This window comes from Camelus bactrianus, chromosome 14 (assembly GCF_048773025.1).
Source record: "Camelus bactrianus isolate YW-2024 breed Bactrian camel chromosome 14, ASM4877302v1, whole genome shotgun sequence".
Classification (NCBI taxonomy): Eukaryota; Metazoa; Chordata; class Mammalia; order Artiodactyla; family Camelidae; genus Camelus; species Camelus bactrianus.
The window spans coordinates 59,917,089-59,939,922 of record NC_133552.1 but is presented as its reverse complement, the minus strand read 5'-3'; the positions used below and the strand labels follow the sequence as shown (position 1 = coordinate 59,939,922).

At 41.9% G+C, this 22,834-nt stretch overlaps 1 protein-coding gene across 8 annotated transcripts in view; it reads right to left on the bottom strand.

Moving 5' to 3' along the window:
• The window catches only part of MBNL2 (muscleblind like splicing regulator 2), a 149,282-nt gene that overhangs the window by 34,281 nt on the left and 92,167 nt on the right, over window positions 1–22,834 (bottom strand). For all 8 annotated transcript variants that reach the window (XM_074378443.1, XM_074378439.1, XM_074378436.1 and 5 more), the window contains 3 exons: window positions 16,632–16,796; window positions 8,769–8,969; window positions 5,835–6,098 (listed from right to left, as the gene is read on the bottom strand). In XM_074378443.1, coding sequence (XP_074234544.1) covers window positions 5,835–6,098; window positions 8,769–8,969; window positions 16,632–16,796 — 630 coding nt within the window. The remainder of the gene's footprint in view (window positions 1–5,834; window positions 6,099–8,768; window positions 8,970–16,631; window positions 16,797–22,834) is intronic.

Genomic DNA, 22,834 nt, shown 5'->3' with positions numbered 1-22,834 from the left:
CAAGTTTTGAATTTGAGTCGTAAGTTTCTCAAATGTCCCACTTTTATTCCATTGTACTGTTTCTAATGACTAACTTATCATCCATTCTATGTTTTCCAACACATTTGAAATTTTTTTTCAATTGATCTCAAACAACTTACCGGATTACACTAAGAAGATACCCTTTAAAAGGTATTTAGTGTCCTCAGGTATCAAAATAATTTATATTTAATAATTCTATTTGTACTTTTAACTATGATCAGTGACAAACCCAGCTGAGATGTGGAACTCTTGGCTAGAACAAGTACAACAGCTAAAAATAGCAAAGAACTGCTTGGAATAATAGAAGTATATATTAACTTATAACCATACTTTGGGGCAGACAGTTTCCTTTAAACAGCTAAAATAATAATAATTAGTGATTGATTTAGACCCCAATGAAAAAAAAGTTCCTATTCCTTGATAATTGTGAAAATCCTAAAAATTTTATGATGGAATTCTGTGAAAATAAAGAAATTCAAAGGAATAGCTCCAACGCAAATAAAAAAATGAAATACCCCTTTTCTATGTTTAGCACAATAGGTAAATCCCTAAGGCTTGTAAAATAAATACAAAATGTTATATTCTAAAGGTCATTTGAAAGGAAAATGGGATAGTGTTAAATCCTCAAAATGGGAAACAATGAATGATACTCTCCTCGGCAAATAAAGAGCTGTTCATTATCATTTGATGACTCAGGATTAAAAGCACGGAGATCCCAGGAGATAAAGGAAACAGCTAAGGGTGGTGGCGGGGAGAAGAGACTAGAAATGAACTGGAAAGGACTATCGGTAAAGAAGAGGTTTAAAATGGCCAATGGAGAAAATGTTTTGGAAGGCAGTCTGGATAGAGGCCATCAAAAATATGAAATCATTGTTCTGCAAATAGGACTGTGAACATTTTTAAAAACCAACAAGATTCACAATAAGAGAGCGTCTTTGAAACTGAACATTCTTTCCTCAAATGTAAGTTTGACATGATGTAACTTTCAGGACAACACTTTTGTTTCAAATCTTTCATTCCTGTATAGCTTTACATGGCTAAGCAATGCAATTTTTTTTTTTTTTTTTGCTTATATGAGTTTGTATTAACTATATAAGGCTACACAGCCTGTTCTCACGGAGTACACTGAGAATATTAACTGGATGGTTAAATTCGAAATCATTTTGGCCTCGACTTTCTGGATTCAATTCTTCCCTCACTTTTCCAGCCCTTGGGAATCTACTTTGGGGTGATCTTTTCTGATATGCGAAATCGAAGAGTGATTATGTCTCCAAAGGCTGGTATTTATGTACAAAATTTTGATTTAACAAGGCATCATTTAACGAGGTCTCCAAGTAGAAAAAGAAATATTAGATATTTCTCCCTAGGATAATCACCTGAAAGGTTAATGTTCTTTTTTTTTTCTGATCTTAATTTGATGAAATGTAATTTTGACAGAAATTATAATAACGTAGGAACTGAAAGAAACGAAGAGCTCTAAATTGAGCTGGACTGTGACAGTATCTCCCTCTCCACCGCTCCCTCCTGTGGGTTATCTTTACTGGATGCAAATATCTCGTCTTTTCAAGGAGGTCATGGAGGTCGAGCGTACATATCAGTAGCTTGCACACCTCACACTTTGAGGCACGTATGTAGAATGTATTTAAAACACTGCATGGATGAAGAGTCATGTTATAAATACGGCCTTGCAGTACACAGATGTTCTATTCTAGAGGATACGATTTAGCTGCAGCAATATGTTTAGCAATATTGAAAGATCTTCAGGCTCAGAACAGCCCTTAGAGACCGCCGAGCCTGATGCATTCTGGGAGTTTCCCTAGGCGCCTATATGCAGAGAATGAGGTGTTGTTTAATTGAGCCCCTACTACATTCCAGGCACTGGGCAGCCATTCCTGCTGGCTTCACCAACATTTCTGACCCCCTGCCCTCTCTGGGCCTTCCCCAGCCTTGTGGACATGCAGCCAGGCTTTCCGTTTTCTGGATCAAGGAGCAAGCCAACCTCACGGCAAGGCAAGCAGACTGTGGGCCTGGCCTGCCAGGCAAAGGCCAAATCTGAGGAGCCAGGAAACGCTGACGACAACAATCAGAGCTGCCGCTGTCATGTGGAAGAGGAGGATGTGGACAAGGAGGGTGGAATTCGAAGTTCCTGTATGTGTTTTCTCGAACAACTGAAACTTATCTGGCCGGTGGCAGCTGGTCCTGTTTCCTTTCACAAAATCAGTATCTCCTGGGGCAGCCCATTTAGGTGTGTGTGTGTGAGGAAAGGCTGCGTGCTTGGAGATCAGCTATCCTTTGTGCTAAAACGACCAAAGAGAAGCTCTGACTGGCTGATTTTCACGTTTGAAGGACGCTGGAGCGGAGGATGCTCCTATTTTAAGAGGTTGTAAAAGAATAAGGCTCTATAGGAAATAAATGTCTCCTTTTCTGGAATCAAAGCTTTAAATTCATTTTCAGGGTCCAGTTAATCAAAAGAAGGGGAAATCCCCAGACAATAATTAAAAACTGCTACAGGAATTCTTTGTAGTCAGATATGGAACCCAGGTGAATAGAATATTAATATCTTCTGACTGTAATCATCACTCCCATTTGTCCTTTTAAATCAATAAAATAATAGCTTTTCTTCTGTATACTGAGTAATCTTGCCACTAGAGCTAAGAATATCTTCACTTTATCCAACTGCAACTAGACTGGTTTCACATGAGCCTCTCACTTCAACTAAAAAGACATGACAGGTTCAGTAATTTTCATGTCATTGTCAGAAAGAAGCTGGCTTTTGTTCTGAAACTACGTTCCTCGGGGTTGTCTTTGTGGATGCTGCCAAGATCACCTGAAATATCAGAACTCCAAACTTGGGCACAGTGTAACAATCTAGGAAACATGGTAACTAAATATACTGACATACATCCACAGCAACCACCTCTGTGCATCTTGCCGGTACGAGGTGAAAATGCGCAGAAGAGCACAGAGAGGAGTACAGTCGAGGTACAGGTATCAGGCTGTCTGTGCAAATGGCCATTTCTTCTCTTACCTCCATCAACCCAGGTCATCTACCATCAACATATTCTAGGTGCACTGTCCCTCAGTGACTGTACAGCATACTGATTGCGGGTGTAAGAACTGGTACTTCTAGGTAATAGGCAGATAAATCAAGGTGCAGATGAATTTTCAGGGCTCAGCTCTAAGGTCACTATTAGTACCAGTGGCTTGTTGTATTTAACAGGTATGTGAGGTATAGGGACTAATTTCTTCATAGTCTCAGAATCTCCTCTCATACCCTAGTGGCCAGAGAAAGCCAACATGATCCAGGTTGAGCCAGTCATGGCATGCTATGACTCTGACCACAAGGACACCACCAAAATGACCCGCTCCTTTTTTTGTTTTTCTAATTAGAGCTGGTGTAGAAGATACTGGTTTCTCTCTTGTCAAAAGAGGTAAGAATGTGTCCCTACAGGTGTCCAAAGCCATGGTCATATTGTCTGAAGAAGCTGGTCTTGAAGAATAGAGCTGATATACCAAGAAAAACCAAAAAAATGAAGACAAAGATTTACTGGTTTTCAAGTTTCTGGATCCAGGCACCCCTGAACCCTATTTTATCTCTACTATCCTTGACGGCACTAAATGATCTAGGAAAGCTCAACTTTCTCATTTAAGCTACTTTGGTTGAGCTCTTGTCTCTCGAAATCAGAGTCCTGACTAGCCCTGGAGACATCCTTGGTACCTGGTTATGATTTATAATACTAGCTTAATGTAAAAATGTGTTCTCTGTGCCCAACAATCAGCATACCAGTCAGAATAAACTTGGGCTGCCTACGAGAACGATTACAATGAAAAACATTTTACTTCTCATAGGATGAGATCTTCACTAAGAGCTGGTAAGGTGCAGACTGCAGAAATGCATAGAAGACCTCATTTGCTCTCTAAAAGAATTCCTTCTTCATCAGCCTTAAGTAACCAATTTCTCATCTCCCCTCCATTCCCCTCACCCCCTACTCTGAATTATAATCAGTTTTGAAAACCACTATTTTACTAGAACAAAAAAGGGGAGAACTTATCTATATTGTACTGACTGCCTTTTAGGGGATGCATACATTCCCACATACACAGAAACTCACACATCCAGAACAGTTATGTCCAGTGACACAAGAATGAGAAGGACGTGAGGAAAATACACTAACGGGACAAGGACTCTGAGAGGAAACAGAGAGAGATGAAGGACTCAGTGCTCAAGATACTGGAAATAAGCTCAGATTGGAAAGGTCTGAATGAGCACACAGGCCACACTCAGGGGCGATGACGTAAAGGCAGGCTCTGCCTTTCTGTCCGTATCCCTGCTGCTTATCACGGGGTCAGGCCTTTAAAAACATTTGTGGAAAGAATGTGGACTAACAGGAACTTGTTTGTATAAAAGCTACCCTGGCATGTTGATCACTTATCAGTGTATGAGGTGGTGGTCCTTAGTTAGAATAATGTGTTTTAAACTATATCTTTCACCTCTGAAGCCATATCTGTCTTTCCCAAGGGATGACTAGCCACCGAGTCTTTCCTGGCCCACTGGACCCCTTTATGCGTTTCCATCCTGTCACCGAGGAACACTAGCGCTGTCACTTACTAAACTCCGAGCTCCCTGAGGGCAAGGAAACCTGTGTAATTTATTTATTCTACCCAGCCAATGCCTGATGCCTGGCAGGTCTCATTATGTTTTGAATAAATGGATGCCCAGTGCCTATCATATATTAACACAGACTTCTGACAAGCCAGAGATCTCACATTAAAACAAATTAATTCTACAACCTAGTATGACACAAACTTTGCTGCACATTGGGATCGACTGGGACCTTCAAAAGAAAAAGAAAAAAAAAAAAAAAAAAGGCTCCTGCCCAGACCAATTAAACAAGAAACTTGGGCGGAGGGACTGACGTTAGAACCTTTCAAAGGCTTCTCAGGTAATTCAAAAATGCAGCTAAGTTTAAGTGTTCTAGGCAGGTGCTTCTCAAATGTTAGTGTGTACACAGAACACCTGGGGATAGTTTAACATTCAAATTCTGATCCAAACGGTCTGGCGTGGGGCCTGAGAGTCGTGGGGCACAGGCTCGGGGTTGGGGTGGGGTGGGGGGGTTGCTGCTCATCTCTGAGGGACAGGACAGTGACTCAGGGACTTGAGACTGCGTTCCAGGCCTTTCCAAAAAAAATTTTTTTAAGCGCCAGCCAGTGCAGCTCCATCTTCGTCTGTTTCACGATTTGATGTTCCGCATAAAATTTCATTTCGGGGGAGCAAGTCTAAAGCATGGCCCCCGTGAGAAGTAACAGAGGAGGGGAGGAAGCCGGAGCAGGGAGGAGCCAGTCGCCGCCGGCCGCCTGTTGCGGGCTCCCGGGCTCCCGGGCTCCGGGCGGCTGTCTCGGAAGTGCTGCTGCCTGTCTACCGCGCAGCTGCCGGCCTCCGGCTTTCTTTTCCACCCTCTCGGGCTCCGGGGCCCGCCTTTCTGTTCATCCCAGCTCCGAGGAAGAGCCCAGGCCGGTCCGGCCGGTCTCACGTCTCAGGGCAGGACTGGACGTGGGGAAGGGCGCTCTGCGCGCCCCGGGTTCCCTGCGCCCCAGGGATTTACTTATTGTGCTGAAGAAGGCAAGGAGGGAGGGACAAAACCAAACGGAACAGAACAAAAAGGGGGAACCACAACAGAACTTAGGCAGCGGAGCAGCAGGAGCAGCAGCCCGCCCTATCTCCCGGCGGCCGGGGAGCACCTCGGTCCCCGTGGAAGGCGCGGCTCCGGGCTCGCGGGGCGGAGGAAGGTGCGCGGCGCGCGCGCCCCACTTACCATGACTGTGGCCGCGGCCGCGGCTGCCTGGGCGGCCACCGCCGCTTGGTTGGCTTGGTGCTGCGCAGCTTTGATTTTGGCCTGCAAGTGTGCAGGAGGGTGAAAATATTTGCATTTCTCCCTCATGCAACGCCCCTTTATGTAATCCATACAAACGGTTACGGTGTTGTCGTTTGTGTCGATCATGGTGCTGTCGGCGGGGTGTGCAAAGCGGCAGTCGGTCTCTCCCCGGGCACAGTTCCCTCGCTGGAACTCCCTGCATACCTAGGACACGGGGAAGAAGAGCAGACGATGCGAAAGGAGGCCTGGGGCCGCGGGCGGCATCTGCCAGCGCAGCCGTGGGTGTTAGAAAAAAAAAGGGAGGGGGGGATAGATGTTTTTCCTTTTAATGGTGGCTTTGGTGCCATTTGCAATACAAATTCGATTATCCAGAACTCAAGTAGCCAACTGGAATCATCTCTGGCAAACTAATTTGAGTTCTGCTTCGCTCTCGTTTCTGGGATGAGAATCTATATTGAGAAAGTAAGTCCAAATCTGCAAGTTAGCTAAAATAACAAAGAAAAATCAACAAGGAAGACCGCCCCCACCCTCCACCACGGTCCTTGAGTTTTATTTATATAAACAAAGAAAGTATATTTTATTTTACATATACTAATTTGGAGATTATATATGTATGTATAATTTAGACAACTATAAATATCTAAAACTTCTTCCACCATGACAGCTCTGGGATGTTACAGGTTTTTTGCATGGAGGGAAAATTTCACCAAAGATCAAGCCACAAGGTCATAGCTGCACAACTCCAAAAAGAACAGAGGGGAAATGACAAACTTGTTCCTCTTCTCTGAGGATGGAAGGGGGGCCGGGGGGGGGGATCTGAACACTCCTGTTTCCCCCAGGTGCTGCTCTACAAAGATAATGTATGCTTATAACCACACATTTAGAAGAACTACAATATCTAAGACACCAAAACTTATGTAAGGTCACAATATTATTATTCTTGACAGCACAGAAAGAAGATAAAAAAGAAAGAAAAGATAAAGAACAGAAATATGGGAGGAGATAAAGCAAAAGAAACAAACCGAGGGAAGCAGAATAGTTTGCAGTGTCGATGTGTTGTTTCTTTTTTTAATTCCTTAATCCTTAATTATCCTGAAGTCTCAAGGAACTAAAATGCTCCATCCTCTGAGAATTCTGGTGGATCAAGAGTTTACTGTATAAAGAAATTTTTCTTTGGCATTTAAAGAGTATTCTTAATCTTGCTCTAAAGATCAATATCAGGAAATAACATAAATAACATGTATCTGTAATACTTATATTTATAAATATCTTTATCAGAGAAGAATTACAAGTAAAACTGTAAGTAATTTTCTTCTCAGGCTCCGCTTCCAAAGCTGATGCATTTAAGTAGTGGTTCACATCTTGGTCACTAGTAATGTTATAGGAAGGGTCACCGACATGACCTTCAAGCCTTGTGAGAGTCAAACATACTTGGGAAATACAGTTTCACTGACAAGTGGTCAAGTGAGTTTGAAGAGTAAACAGATAAATCACAGAGTTATTAATTGTTTCCTTCGACTTCGGATGTTATCCAACATTCCATCTTTAGCTCATAAAATGTACAAAATAAAAATTGCTAAGATGTTCCCACAGATTCTGAGTAAGCCTCCCTCGATAAGTGGCCTGACTCCAGACTGAGACTGCATCAGAGGTGTGGACCAGCCATCAGGCATTTACCCAGGGGCTCTGTGTGCAGCCGACTTCATTCCTGGTTTGAAATGAATTGAAAGCTGCTTTGCTAAAGTCGTTGTGAATCATTTTTACATATGTCTTTGTCTCCCAGGCCTGTTGGGAAGGACAACTTGTTCCCAACTGGGCTGATTTAATTTGTTTTCTAAACCAAACAGTCACGTACTGAACATGAGAGCTCCGTGGGTCCACCAGGTGGAGCCCAAAACACTTTTCCAGTCCCGTGAAAGATCTGTTTAATAGTTACAAGGCGAGGTTTGATCAAAACAGTAGTGACGAGTCTATGGTCTTTTCATTTTGGGATCCACAGACTCCAGATGGAAGATATTAGGCAACCTTTTATTGCTTTCAAGATTAATTGGGTAAATATTTAAACAAATGCACATTGAAAGAACATTCTCGGATGATCCCACATAAAGCACAGTGTGTACTTCCTAACCATACATAAATATATCACTTAACACCTGTAATCGGTAGTGGAATTAAAGGAGCTCTTTGAAAAATCTATCAGAATCTTCACACACCCATATAAAATGCTCCCTTAGCTATCATAGGACATGGTAATTAAGATAAGTGGATGAATCCCCTAACTGATTAAAGAGAAATTTTACCTGATAAAGTACAGGTGAATTGGTTTGATTCCTGACCTAAAAATTTGGTTTTATAAATGGATGACCTTGTTTTCGTGACTTTTGTAGAACACCTGAATTTAATTTAAAGAAGATCTCTCAAATAAATAGTTAAAATTTCCCAGCCACCAGTTCCCCTTGTTTACCTACGCACAACTGGGGCTGATATTCTGGAACGTGCTAGGGCAGCCGTGCTAGTCCTTAAAATACGGTCAGTAGTCATAGTCCTGCTTCCTACAGCTGGTTGCCTTTGGGGGGCATCTCCATGGCTTGCATAGAGATTGACTGAATGTTCCATTGGTGGTTAAATATTCTGCCTTTGAACACACATTCCACATAACAGATTTTTGTTTCTATGAAACTTATTCTCCCACAGACTAATTTCCTTTACACTTGGCCTGAAGTTCGACAATAGACTTAGGAATGCGTGGCGTTTAGGTGAATGTGTGTGTATGGCTGTTTTGCAAGACTGAGTTAGTATCTTACAAGCATTCACTTATGCAGAAGTACACTTCTATCACAAATGCATCTCCAGCCACAAATATAATTGAAGTACCTCCAGTTTGTCAGTCCTGAGAAGTTTCTGAGTTGCAGTTGAGCCCGGGACAGTGACAGGTGGACTTCCGGGAACGATAACAGGTGTGGTGGGTAGAATTTCCGTTGGGACTAACCCAACTCCAGGGGTTACAGGTGCTAAGTAAGGCGCAAAGCTAATCGCCGTATTTGTCCCTATTGCGGGACCTACAGGAAAAGTGGGCTGTTAAAGGAAGATAACACAGGACAAAGACTTTTAGAATGCAACTTTAAAAAAATCACCAGCAAGTGTCATTTGAGCAAAATCTATTCATTGCATACAAAACTCTTTGCGTTAGTTGCATAAATCAATCCTGAACTGTGAAAATTCATCAAACTTCTTTTTTTGCTTAATAAAAATGAAATCCATATAGATCCTCTCTTCCCCAAACCATACAAAAGCACGGGAGGGCATCATAGGAGCCTAATCACAGGGAACAGTTTAAAATTTTATTCCTAAAAGGAAACAATAATTTCACTCTAATTGCTCACCATTCCTGTTATAGCATGTTATAACTCTAAGGTAGTAAAACATACGGAACGACTCATAGTCTTTGATTTCTCCTACGTGTCTCTCAAAGGGAGAGGAAGAAAGAACGACCTTGATGATAGCCTGATTTTCAAGCTGACCAAGTTGATACATTCTCCAAATGTAGCGATTACTTGGTACTTTATTTTGCTCAGACGTACGTATGTTGCCATATTCCATCACTTGCACTACATACCAGCGTGTACAGTCCCAAAATTCACACGCAGTTTTCATACTGACCTGCTATTTCATGCTCTAGCTCAACTATGTCTAGATCCAACCTTCCTTTCCTGAAAGGTTGGACAGAAGAGCTTAAACTTTTTAATTGGCCATTAAATGCTGGTTTAGTTTCCTTGGTCACAAAATCAATGCAGCAGTGATAAAGTACCTTATTAAACTTCGCCATCACTACACTCTTTGTCCAGAGATAAGAAGAAATATGCTACAAGGTTGATGGGATGATTATTTTTAAAAGCTTCACCTGAAAATATGCCTCTCAGAAAGGAAATGGGGTACATTTAACAGAATAACAAACTGCTTCATTTTAAAAGAACCAATGTTGACAATTTAAGATGCTGAAGATTTTTCTTGGAATAAATTTTGCCCTGAATTGGGCCTGAGTGATTTTTGTTGGTTTGTCTGTGTTTGTTTTTAGTTATTGGATGACTTTTAACCTATTTATTTTTAGAACCAGTTTTCAGATATTTGCAATCACGTGTTAATGCAATTTTCTAACACTGAAACATGCTGTTGGCCATGTCATGCTATTTCTCTATTTGTACACTGTGGGTAACATTCTTGTTGTCTATTTATAGCTCAGAATGAGTTGCTGAACATATGGTAAAATGAAATAATCTATGTGTATTAAACAAATTTTTTGTTGACAGCAGTAACAAAAATATCTCTTACAAACGATTGTGTTAGAGAACAGTGAATTACTGATAGTTTGTGTGGGGAGTTCTTGGAGAGGCTGAAAGTCTTTACTGAGGTGGCTGGTGGGGGTGCCGGAAGAGGTGACTCTAACGGTCTTAGAGGTTTGCTGCCACCGCACTCCCAGCAGGGGCTCTTACATCTTTATGGCTCAGGCATAAAATTCACTCTAGGAGAAAGCTGCAACATGAAGTCTCAGCATGGGAAATTGATGGCAGTTAGGATTTTTTTTTTCTTCCTTGACTTTCTACAAAATTTTCTATGTGTATGTTTTCCATTTTCAACCCATTTGAGTCACCATTATAGAACGTTGTGGTTTTCAGTAACTGTAGCTTTTATAATTTAGTACGATTGAAAAGGAGCCAAGTGATTTAAATGGTATAAGGACTATATAATGTTAGGATTTAAGAAAATCAATTCTGAAAGGTCATAAATCACAACAGATCAGGGAGTCAAAGAACCAGCTATATCAGAAATGCCTGGGGGGAAATTCATAAATGGAGATATCACAAATTTTGATTCAATAGCTCTGGGCAGGGCCCTTGAAATTTGCATTTTAAAAAATTTACTACATGATCTGATGTGCAGACCAGTTCGGGGACCACTGTCAAAGGTGAGGAGTGAAAATAAGCATAGTACAGGGAACTACATTCTATATCTTCTAATAACCTTTAATGAACAAGAATATCAAAATGAATATAATATGTATGTATATTCATGACTGGGACATTGTACTGTACACTAGAAATCGACACATTGTAAATGATTGTACTTCCATTAAAAAAAGAGAAAAACTAGTACTAATTGTATAATTTAACCTAGAGACTAATGATCAAAGTAAACATATAGAGAAAAGAATCCTCCCCTACAGTTCTATTTTTGAATTTGTATTCAAGCAAATTCCCTACCTTCCTCAGATCATTGGGAATGAGGTCAGTATGATGACACAAATTCAGGCTGTATCTTGACTGTCAACAGGCAGTCAGAACCTCAAAACTCATTTCCCAAAACCTTTTTGGATATCAACAAATCTGCTGCAATTAGCTAAACTTTGCTTTCCATCTCAATTAGCTAAACTTTGCTTGTTCATCTCATTTAATGATCGAAAATGAATGTTGCGGGTTGTTTTACTGATGATGGCTATAACATAGTTCACAGAGAGTATGATTTAAAATTAAAAACACAAATATTAGACTAAGAGAGACCAGAATTCAAATCCTGGGCTCTGCCAGTTTTTAACTTTTCCCCTGGGCGGGAAATCACCTCTCTGACCTTTAGATTCTCACCTGCAGAAGGGAAGTAAAACTACCTAGAGTTGGGTTGAGGAAGGTGCTACTTCTCTCTCTTCCCGTGCTTCGAACACAAGAGTAACAGCAGCTATCATTAGTAACGTAAAAATTAGTATTAATAAAGTTTTTCCCCCAAATTATCCATTAATTGTGTAACGGGAATATAATCAATATAGCAATATAATAATAGAGGGATAAACGTCTTCTGTTTTTGAAACATAGGCTGCGAAAGTATGTATTTTCTTTCACGTGAAATTGAAAGTTAGAAGTTCATGGACTTTATGAAGATTGATTCAATTAGATATTTTCTCTTTTTTCAATGTAGAGTGTTTTTTGTTGAAGTTGAATAGTGAAAAAAAATACAGCTGCGGTGATTTTCAGAGATGGGCTCTATGTTGTTGGTTGTTGTTATTATTATTCGTGACAGTAACACCCTACAACTGTGACAGCTTCGGGTGTTTTCAAAGCATTCTCACACACGGCGCCTTCTTTAATCTTCTCAACGTCCGTGGGAAGCCAGTGTGGCAGTGAGAACTGCGCAGTCTCGCAGATGAAAGCAATTTAGAGGAGAGACTGAATGGATTACCCAAGGTCAATGCCGCTGAGACGGAGTCAAGGCAAAGCACCCAGGACTCCTGGCTCCCAGGCTGGGGCTGGTTCTACTCCTCAGCACGCACTAGATTCTGTGCGTAATTTCTTAAAACAGAAGAGCGAAAAAAAAAAAAAAAAAAAAAACCACGAGTCGCCCTCATCTTTGGAGCGTAGAGCCAGGCTGCCTGAGCCGAGATCCAGCTGGTCCTCATCGCCTCCCGGCACTCACTGCACACGAGGGGTCAGGGGGGCAAGAGCTGCAGGAAGAGCTCTGGAAGAAAATCGCTTCCGAAACGCTGGTCTTGCTGTCTTCTCTCTGGACTCCATGCCAGCTGCCTGGGTTTTCCTCCCTGGTTCCTCACTCTCCGCTCTTCTTTCTCAGCACCTTACAGCAGTAGATCGGGGCTCAGAGATCCCACACTCACATACACACACACACGCACGCGTGCTCTTTGATATTTTGTAGTGGCAAGGAAGGATCAGTGCTGGGGAGGGATGACTAAGTGGCCTGAGATATTTTGTGGCTCTAAAATTTAGTCCATTGGCTTCTGAAGACAAGAGCATGAGAGCTCATACATTTAGGAAGCTCTGACTTCAAAGGGGAGGCATTTGGCAGTCAGACTAAAAGGCCTAAAACAGGGCATCCCTTAAGCCTTCTCCCTCTACTCCCAGAAGCATCTCTGGAGGGCAGAATACTCAATGCAAGACCTTGTCCCCAAGGACTGGATTTCACAGGCTCTTAAATCTCTATTCTGCTAACGGCTACCCGGCCGCTTTTTTATCTTGAGTGTGCATATGAAGGCTGTGCGGAGGTGGGAGGCATGGGCAGTGTGCGGGGAGGGAAGGGGAAGGAGAGTGGCTGTTATATTCCACCAGGAACTGGAGGAAGGTGAACTGCGAGGAGGAATAGGCCTAATGAGACATCTCAAATATGATGGATCTGAGACAGAAGAGTTACAAGAAGAATGTTTTGCATCTTCTTTCATCCAATAAATATTTACTGGTGGTGCAGACACGGTGCCAGAACAGTGTGTCTGCATTTATTGGACTTAAACCCTAATGGGGAAGAACAAAGAAATAAAATTACGATTCATTTTCATGGAGACGCAGACATGAGGAGGCCTCACCGACAGTGGCAGAGACTGGTAATGGGTCACAAGCTGTAGATCTGGAGTCCTGGTGAATAAGGTGAAGTTGGTAAGTGAAGAGTAGCGGGGAAGCTCCAGAAAGAGCAAAGGCCTTGAGGCAAACGAAAGCTTTTTGTGATCACAGAACTGGAAGTTTGGTTTGGTCTCAGTGCATACAGGAAGCGTGGCCCATGAGGGCTGGTGAGCTGGGTAGCGACAGATTGCAGACAATGCCATAGATAAAGTCAAGGTTGCGTGTTCAGGCCTTGTCCCCAGTGAAATGGGAAAGCACTGAAGAGTTTGAAGTAAGAGAGTGATAATGATGCCACCGATGTATTCGAAGGATTCCTCTGGTTGCTGTCCATAGGATGCATTGGAATAAAGCAAGAGTGACACAGATAAAGTATTTTGAAAAAAAAGGTTGATGGAGGCTCAGAGGAGGGTGCAGGGAGGTAGAGAAGCAGATGGACTTGAAGATGGATGTGAGAGAATCTGCTCGGTTTTGGTGTGAAACTATTGAGGTGGGAAGGGAGTAGAATAAACATGGGTCCTGAACCTATCAAGTTCCCGTGAGAAATTTAAAGGTGACTCTAGTAGGAAGTTGGATATAGGAGCCTGGGGCTGAGAGGAGAGGTCTGAACTGGAAACATGTACTTGCGAGTTCTCAGCCTGTAGATGATTTACAGCCACAGGGATGGATGAGACCGTGAAGGAGAGGGTAGATGAGATGGAGGTCCAGCACTGGGAACATCAACGTACAGCAGCCTCAACATACAAGAGAGAGGAGTGATGGGCAAAGGAGAGGGAGGAATGATCAGAAGGAAAGGGTGTTCTGTGCAGGAGAGATTGATCACGTGTTCCTCAGAGGTTGAACAAATACAATGAAAGCAAAAATGACCACTGGTTTAGCACTATGGAGGTCACTGGTGAGAAATTTCAGTGGATGGGTTCAGGGTAGACGGGAGGTAGAGGGAGTGGGAAGAAATGTCCATAGCTCTTTAGAGAAGTTTACCTTAGGAGAAAACCTAAAAATGGAGTGGTACTTGCTACTCTCTGTTTATCAATTTATTTGCCTTAAGCAATTTCTGCATATATTAGTGTCCTGTGGCTGGTCTGACAAATTCCCGCAAACTTGGTGGCTTAAAACAACATCCATTTATCCTTTCATAGTTCTGGGGGTCGTGAGTCTGAAATCAGTTTCTTTGGGCCAAAATCAAGGTTTTGGCAAGACTGTGCTCCCTCTGGAGGCTCTAGGCAAGAATCTCTTCCTCGTCTCTTCCATCTTCTGGGGTCTGCTGCCATTCCTTGGCTTGTGGCCACATCACTCCAGTCTGCCTCTATGGGCACATGGCCTCTCTCGTCTTCTGTATGTGTCAGCTCTTCCTCTGCCTCTCTTAAGAGGTTACTGGTAATTGCATTTAATCCAGAAGAATCTCCCCATCTCAACTTAATCACACCTGCAAAGACCCTGTTTCCTGGCGACATGTACACATTCCAGGCACCTTTGAGGGCTATTACCTGTTCTACTACACTGTACTCGGTCACTAAGTCACTCCTCAGACTCTGAAGTTATTTGTTTATAGAATTAATGATTTTTAAGTTTCTCACAGTTTTTTGTTCCAATTTTTCTTGCGATGTAAAGACCTCTATTGAAATCTTTAAGTGTAATATTCACAGAGAAATCATGATTATTATCTTCTAATTAATACTTGAGACAACGCGTAAACAGAACTTTCCGAAAAATTTGACGAATAGTTTACAACAGGAATGGAATCTTCTTATGAATATTGCCATTACTGAGCACCAGGGTCAATCCTTACAAATTCTTAATAAGTAAGAAGTGAATGATTATAATGAGGGAGGCATAATGCGCTGTTACCATGTTGATCTAGGTGGTTCTAAATTTATTCCCATAGACATTACTTAATATATATAAATTATTTTAGCATTTAGGTAATTTAATAAACATTTATCTGTGTGTATTAATAGAACCATAAATTATACATGTGAGTGGTTTTAAACAGGTGCACTTAAATGCCTATATTTGGTGTTAAACGTGTTCAGAACCCTACCTGTGTTGTCCTTGCATCTAGGCTAATCCTTTGGGTGGTATTTATTTACAATTTCCTCCAAGCAGCCCTTCCTGTCTCATCCAAAATCAGAATTCCCCAGGCCTGAACCTTACTCTGCCCTTTCCATGAGTCTGTCTACACCCCAAAGCCCGTATCTGGTTTATCCTGGGGTCCCTGCACCGGCACGTTCTTTACTCTGAGAACTGCTGGTTCTTGGCTCCTTTGTGCCACCATTCGTGAGCAGAAACCTGGAGACAAGCAGAATTGCTAACAGTCTGCCCAGATTCTCTCCCCTCTTCCTGGACCACCCGCAACTTCCCCATCTCATCTCCCTACTGGAAACAAAATAAGAAAATTTAACTCCCTGGTAAGTATCCTTTTCAATTTAGCAGCTTTCAATAACATAGAGTTTTCATACAATAAAGACTGATTTTTAAACAACCATCTTTTGTGTATGTACTTTTTTTTTTTTACAAAAAAGCAAATTTCACTCACTTCGTGGGCTTTGTTGTTTTTTTTTTAATTTGCTTGTTTTTGACAAATAATTTACAAATGTAAACGAAATCCACTAAAACCAAAAACGCACTCCTTTCTCCCAGGGCCTCATTCCTAAAACAGTTTCTAGACCTTTAAGGAAGTACTTTCAAACACTGTGAAGTCAGGGAAAAGTATTACACAATACATATTCATAGACTGGGCGCCACTGCCACACCCTGTGCAGGCCTCTGCGCCAGGCGGCTACAGCGGCTAAAGCAGCCCTCCCGGCCTGCCGTCAGGCTCCCGTGGAGCAGACTACGGGAAGCGCCCTAGTCAAGATGTCCGAGTTCCAGTCCCAGCCCCTCAGCTTATTAGCTGCATGACATTGGGTCAATCGATTGACTTCTCTGGTTTCTCGTTTTTCCCACCCTTAAAATGATACCATTGCATGAAATTATCTGTTAAGTGGCTAAAAATGTTTTAGGCATCAAAACCTCTCCTTTGCATAGATCATCAATTCATAGTACAGTAGAACTATTCCCATTCTAAGATGGTTCAGATATGGAGTTTACTGGTGAGAAAGAGTTGGAGTCACACAGATTTCCCGGATATTGATTGGAAATTGTCTTTGCCTGTTTCCACGTGCATTTCTCCATTTAAATAACCTTAACCCACCCCCATCTCCACTATTTTCAGCATCTATTTAGCTTCAAAGCTATTTGCTTTAATTGTAGCCAAAGAGACCAAGTAGAGGGAAGTCATTTCAGGTCAATGTGGCCTTGCCTGTACCCACACTTTAATCAAGCCCATCACTAGAGGCAGTGTACTCACCACTGGATGAAGCGGGGTTCCTGGAAACATAAATTGCATCTGTTGGGCAAGCATGGCTGCTGCAGTTTTTTGCTGGATCAAATTGTTCCTCCCATTAATTTCGAGCTGAGTTTTTAAATGTGTTGGAGGGTGAAGATACTTGCAGTTCTCTCTTGAACAACGGCCCTGTGTAGGGGGAAAAAATTTTGATTTTAGGACTGCTATAAGTAGCTTTCAACTCTGTCAGCCATTTCACAATGACTCCATACATACAAAGGTGTGTATCCGTGTGTGCGCGCATATGTGGAATGTACAACAGAGCTAGAACATACAAGGAGTAAATCTGGCATAAGATGACTATCAACCTTGCTCAAACCTGTTGACCAGAGAAGCTTCCTGAGGTGCTGTTGTTGCTTTCAATGGATTCTAACTCTGAAAATCGACACCAAAATAATGTGACTGCTGAGAGTAGAGTTAGACACTGCTGGCAGCATGGAAGGCAATCAGAGGTGCATATTTATTGTGATGTATCAAAAGGAGGCCTTGAACGTGCTAAACATTGGTTTGTGCATGCTGGAGTGATGAGAAAATATGCATAATTATGTGCCAAATTTGTGCAGTGGGGATAGTAATAAGAACTTCTTGAAATGTGTGCTCCAGGTTGGTTGAAGACATCTCAAATCATTGAAGAAGAGGCAGTTCATGGTGATATAGGAGTGGCCATTTCTTAGTAACAGATGCACAGGTGAAAATTCCAGGCATAAACTCAGATAACCACCTGCAATGGATTAGTTTGTTACATGAAAGCTGCTGCCCCTTGTCCCCGCCCCACTCTCGTGACAGTTGTGTAAAAATGAGTATCATATGACAGAGTGAAGATTGTTTACGGCTCAAGTAACATTGGGATGGTAAAGTTGGCAAAATGAAAAAAAATTAATTAGGTGACAGGTGTGCATAAAACCAGTCTCGAAGAGCTACTGCAAATGGAAGTGTTTGTACTGAATTCCCAAGTTTTGAAAACTACCAATTGAGAGAATCATGCTGTTGTGTGAATTATGCAATTTCTGGAGAAAGAAAAGCGAACAGTGTTAACCAGTATGAGGACAGTCAGTCCCTAAAGAATTAGTCTATTTGCAACCAAGAAAAGAGAATATGGGTTTGTTTACCAGATATAAAAGTAATTTTAAAAAGCAAGCTGGGTAGATCTGGGGAAACAAATTTGTTTACAGTCATCCTAATTCTAAACATCTGGAGTTCTCACTCTGCCTCCTGCTAATTTCAGCTGCACTTTTGGCAGCGCAGGCTCCCTCTCCAGTGTGAGTCCCCCACCCCCTCCCTGGAGCGGGCAGACAGTGGTCCTGGGCTCAGTCCTGGGGTTCTGTGCTCATCGACCGATGCTGTCCTAAGGCCCCAGGGTTAGCAGCCTGAGAGGCTGAGCCACCCTCTGCAGGGACGACACAGAGGCAGGCACTGGGGACATCAGAAGGCACTGGTCGCATTTGTGCTCAAGTAATTCTGTCACAATAGGCAAGGCCAGCATGTCTCCTTGGTCTCACATTCATACTGAGGATGTTTCATTCAGCTTCCTAATGTATGAAAGGGACATCCTAGGTCAAGTATTGGAATGTCTGTTGTAAAAATACAGGCAGCCTGGACCCTGAATTTAAAATAATCCAAATCAAAGCAGTCTAGCAATCTCTCTTTCTCTCTCCATCTACTTCTCTCTGTAGTTTTGGGTGATAAAGTTTTTATCTAAACTTCACTTTGCTCATTGTTTTGTGGTGTCTTAGACTCCTTCCAGCCCTACCAACTACTTCAGGCACCTTTTATTTTACTTCCCTTTCTGCCTTCCCTTGACAATTGCCTTTGTCTCTGGGTTTGCTAAAATCAAATCTCCAAGAAGTCCCACTCAGATTGGGCCAGCTCCTACAACCCAGGTGTGTGACCAGTCTCTGGATTGGCTGCTTTTATATCAGGTGCCCAGATACATTGTTATCTATCATGGGAGGTGGTCATGTGATACAGGACACAGCCACTGCCCAGCAGCAACATGGGGCACAACTGAACAGAGCAGCCATTTCTTGTATACAGGATGAGTTGTCCCAGGCTCCTCTCTGACAACCTCAACCCAAACTCTGTAAGCACAATCAGTTCGCTTGGAAGTTGGCGCTCAGAAAGGCTCATATATACGAGGTACACTTACGGGACGGATGTGGGGCTTTGGGAGAGTGGAGTTCCACAGAGCAGAGCTGAAATTTGTGAAACGTCATATAAATTCATATAAATGTCAATTTGATCACTAGTCTTCTAATGTGATGCTTTGTAGCTGCATGTAAGAACTTCGATTAGCCTGGGAAAATAGGGTTTCCTTGCAAATGCCGTTATCCCCTGATACAACTGCAGCTCTTAAGGAACTGTATAAACTATTTTCAGCCAATGGAACATGATTCATAACATCGAATTAGGAATTTATTGATGGAACCTTCTTTTTCATGAGAATTACTGTAATTTCCCACTGTCCTTACACGCTTGGAGTAAGGTATATTATTGATTACCCATGTGCAGACAATTTATACATGATTTTTTCATTTTCTCCTTACAACAGCTCTTACAAACTAGCAAATGGGCTCAGAAAGATGAAGTAACTTCTCCAAAGTCATATAATTGGTAAGCAGTCGGGGCTGGATTCCAAATGTAGGTTTATCAGACTCAATTACATCACTATATCAAGCTATTAATTAGCAGTAATTAAAATCCAAGGAGGATGAAAATTTGGCATTATCCTTCATAAAATAATTGAATGCTTAATACAATTAAAAAAATAATAGAATATAGAAGAGGATTTGGGGATGGCAACAGATCATTTGCCTGGGTTTTTCTATCAGTATGGGGAGAGGGAGTCGCTAGGCTCACGGGCTCTGGAGGCAGAAGCCTGGCACATTACTTGGCTCTGCCCTTTCCTGCCTGGGTAACTGAGAAAATTACTTGCATTTCTTGGCATCAGTTTTTTTCAGCTCTGAAAAAAAATTAATTAATTAACTAATTAATGAAAATAATTATTGTGTTTTCCTCTAAGGCCTGTCGCGGGATTAAATGAGCTAATACAGACACAAGGTTTAGAGATATGCCTGGCACGCAAGCACGGAAGTGTTGTTAATATTACCATAGAAAGAAGAAATATTTGTAAATGACATTCTCTTTACAGTAAGTTCAGGATTACAGATTTAGTTGTATTTTGATGGGCTTTTTGGTTCTCCCACAAAGTAAATTTTCATTTCAAAACATGATAAAAGCTACTTAATTACACTTACTCAAGTATTTTATATTTAAAATTATTTTTAATTCTACAAGATATTTCTGTACATATTTAAAGAGACAGACCTAGTTCAAGCTAGTATTAATATTTTGAAAGGTGGTGTAGCATTGATGTCTGAGGCATATGAATTCAAGTCCTGGGAAACTCTAGGCAGCAGAATTTTAGTAAGGGATCCTATAGGACTCTCAAATCCTAAAGGAAAAGCTACTGTCAAAATATAACAAACTATTTGACAAAGTAAACAATTTGTAAGGAAGTTTTTGTTAAGGCGTAAGATTTGTCAGGATACGCGTCAATGCACAAAAACTGCTGATTATCAAGCAAGTTGTCACGACCAAATGGGAAAGGGCAGTGAGCAGAAATGTAAAGCATCTTCGTGTATCGTTCTGAAACAAAACAGAGGTGTCAAAAATAGTCTCCCAATTTTAGTCCAAGAAATAAAGATAAAAATGTCTTGGAAAAGTCTTCCTGTGGCTGCTCGGATTGTTTTGTGTTTTATTTTAACTCTTCCTCCCTTGGTTAAACACTGTTTCCGGAGAGATAAGAGAGGCAGAGTCCAGCCCCTGGAGAAGGGGACTGGCACAGCTTCTGCGGGATGGAGTGGGAGGGTGCCATTCCAGAGTCCTTGTGAAGAACCTTCTAAAGCTGGAAAACAGGAGCCCCGGAGAAGTCCAGACAGACGCACCTACTCCAGGGACTAATGTGGAGACTGCAGCCCCCAGGGGTTCAGCTCACCCCACGCAGGACGCACGAGGTATAGAAACGACAGGTGGTCTGGACCACATTCGCCATTGTTCTTGGTAGATTTCCGGGCGAGGGAAATATATTCATTCACGTATATTCGTTGAGCTCCTCCTGAGTGCCAGACGTTGCACCAAGTGCTAGTTAACTAAAGGTGAGCAAACACGAGATACGCTGACCCCTTCCTGAAGCCTGCAGTCTAGTAGGGAAGACAGACATTAGCCAAATAATGACATGATACATGTATAATTACAAATTGGGGAATGTGTTCTGGAAGCAAACACTGAGAGAGAATGGTGGGAAAGGGTCAGAACTGAGACGGGGGCGGGAGGCGGGTCAGGGAAGGGCTCTCAGAAGTAACATTTAAACTGAGACTTAAAGGATAAGAAGGAACTTGGCAAGGGAGTGAGTGGTAAGTGAAATGTGTGTGTCTGTGTGAGGGGGTAGAATACAAAATGAGAATAAGAGGAAGAGGATGTGCTAGAAGAATGTACCATCTGGGGACCTTCATGAAGTTTCTCAAGGCTGGAATACAGAAGGGGGTGTGGGCTGGAGTCGGGGATGATAAGAGATAAAACAGGAAGAAGTAGACAGGAACCAGGTAACAAAGGACTCAGATTTGTGCTTTAAAATCCAAATATAAAATTCTTACCCCGATTGTTAAATTTTTTATCTCTATTTTTGTTACAGTTTGCATTGTTTGGAATCTGCTTATTTAAAAACAATAACAGAATTCTGTTGTAGTTTACATAGGATTTGTGCAGTTCATTCTACCTCCCAAAATAATCTCTACTCTAGGAACATTTAGTTTAGGGAGGATGGTTAGAAGCAAGTAAGAATTTCAAGCTGAATTAAGTTTATTAAAAGAAGTGACCATGAAAGATTCTAATACAGAATACTCACGTTGGTTCTCAACAGGATGAAGAAAGATGCTAAAATTGCTGTAATATGTACTTGGCAGAACAACAGATCGGAGCTATTACAATTACATGGTCATTACATTACACGACAAGGGAGAGAATAAACGCAGCTTTGGCTAGGAAAAGATTTCAGAAGCAGGTTGGTGTGAGAAAGAAAAAGCATAATTGGAAAATGAGATTTTTCTAATTGCTTATTTTAAAACAAGTAACTTTTAGAATCTTTTCCTAGTATGCTCCTAATTGAAAAAGTCAATTAAAGTATGGAAGCAAAAAAGAAAACAGACAATGAGGAGACTGTTAAAGGGATTGCCAATAGGAGTTTTTGCCCATAGGAATAGCTAACAGACAACTATATTCCATTAGTTTTCCATGGGAAAAGCAATAGATTTTGTATGATCTATAATTCCAGCTGACACTAGGCCCCTGCCGTATTACTCAGGGATAATTTGAATTGTTTCTTGGTGAGGGCCAGGCCATTGATCTGCAGATTCTAAAAATGCCCTTTTGGGAGTTTTCAAGGGAACAGACCACACTCTGGAGTGGAGCACGCCAGTTCTGAGACTCGGGTCAGGGAGCGTGGGCTCCCACAGCGGCCTGCAGGGACACTCTGGGCCCAGGGGCCTGCTCTGGATTCCATGGAAGCCATGGAAGAACCTCTTAGAGTCCCTTGCATTCCACATGCGTGCAACCAAGTTAGCAAAATCCTGATGCCACGACGAATGCTCTCATCCTGGAGTTAATATTCCTGAAACTTGTTCTATCTTGAAACCTTGCCTGGAGAAGCAGTCTAAACTACTGGTCAAGGGAACAGTCTCTGGAACTGGACTACTTTGGCTCAAAGTCTGGCTCTGCTGTTCTTGCCATGGGACCTTGTGGCCTCCAGTTGCCACATCTGTAAAATGGGGCTAACAGCAGTTCCCAGCTTGTAGACTTTTGGTAATGATTAAGAGTTCATGCATGTAAAGTGTTTGAACAGTTCCTGGCATGTAGTAAGCCCTCTAAAGTTTTTATTAACATTATAATCATCCTCAATATTACTATTACTGACATTTTCTCTGCACAGTAGATAAAAACACATGGGATTAAAATCAACCTCCCTGATACTCGCTCAGTTTCTCTATCACAGTGTTCCTCTCTGGCCTGTCTACAAGGTCTTTAACACTTTATTATTCTTGTTCTCACAACCAGTGCCAACACTGGCCATTTCTCCCTTCAGACGAGCCTTGTGTCTGTTTTTCTTTGATATC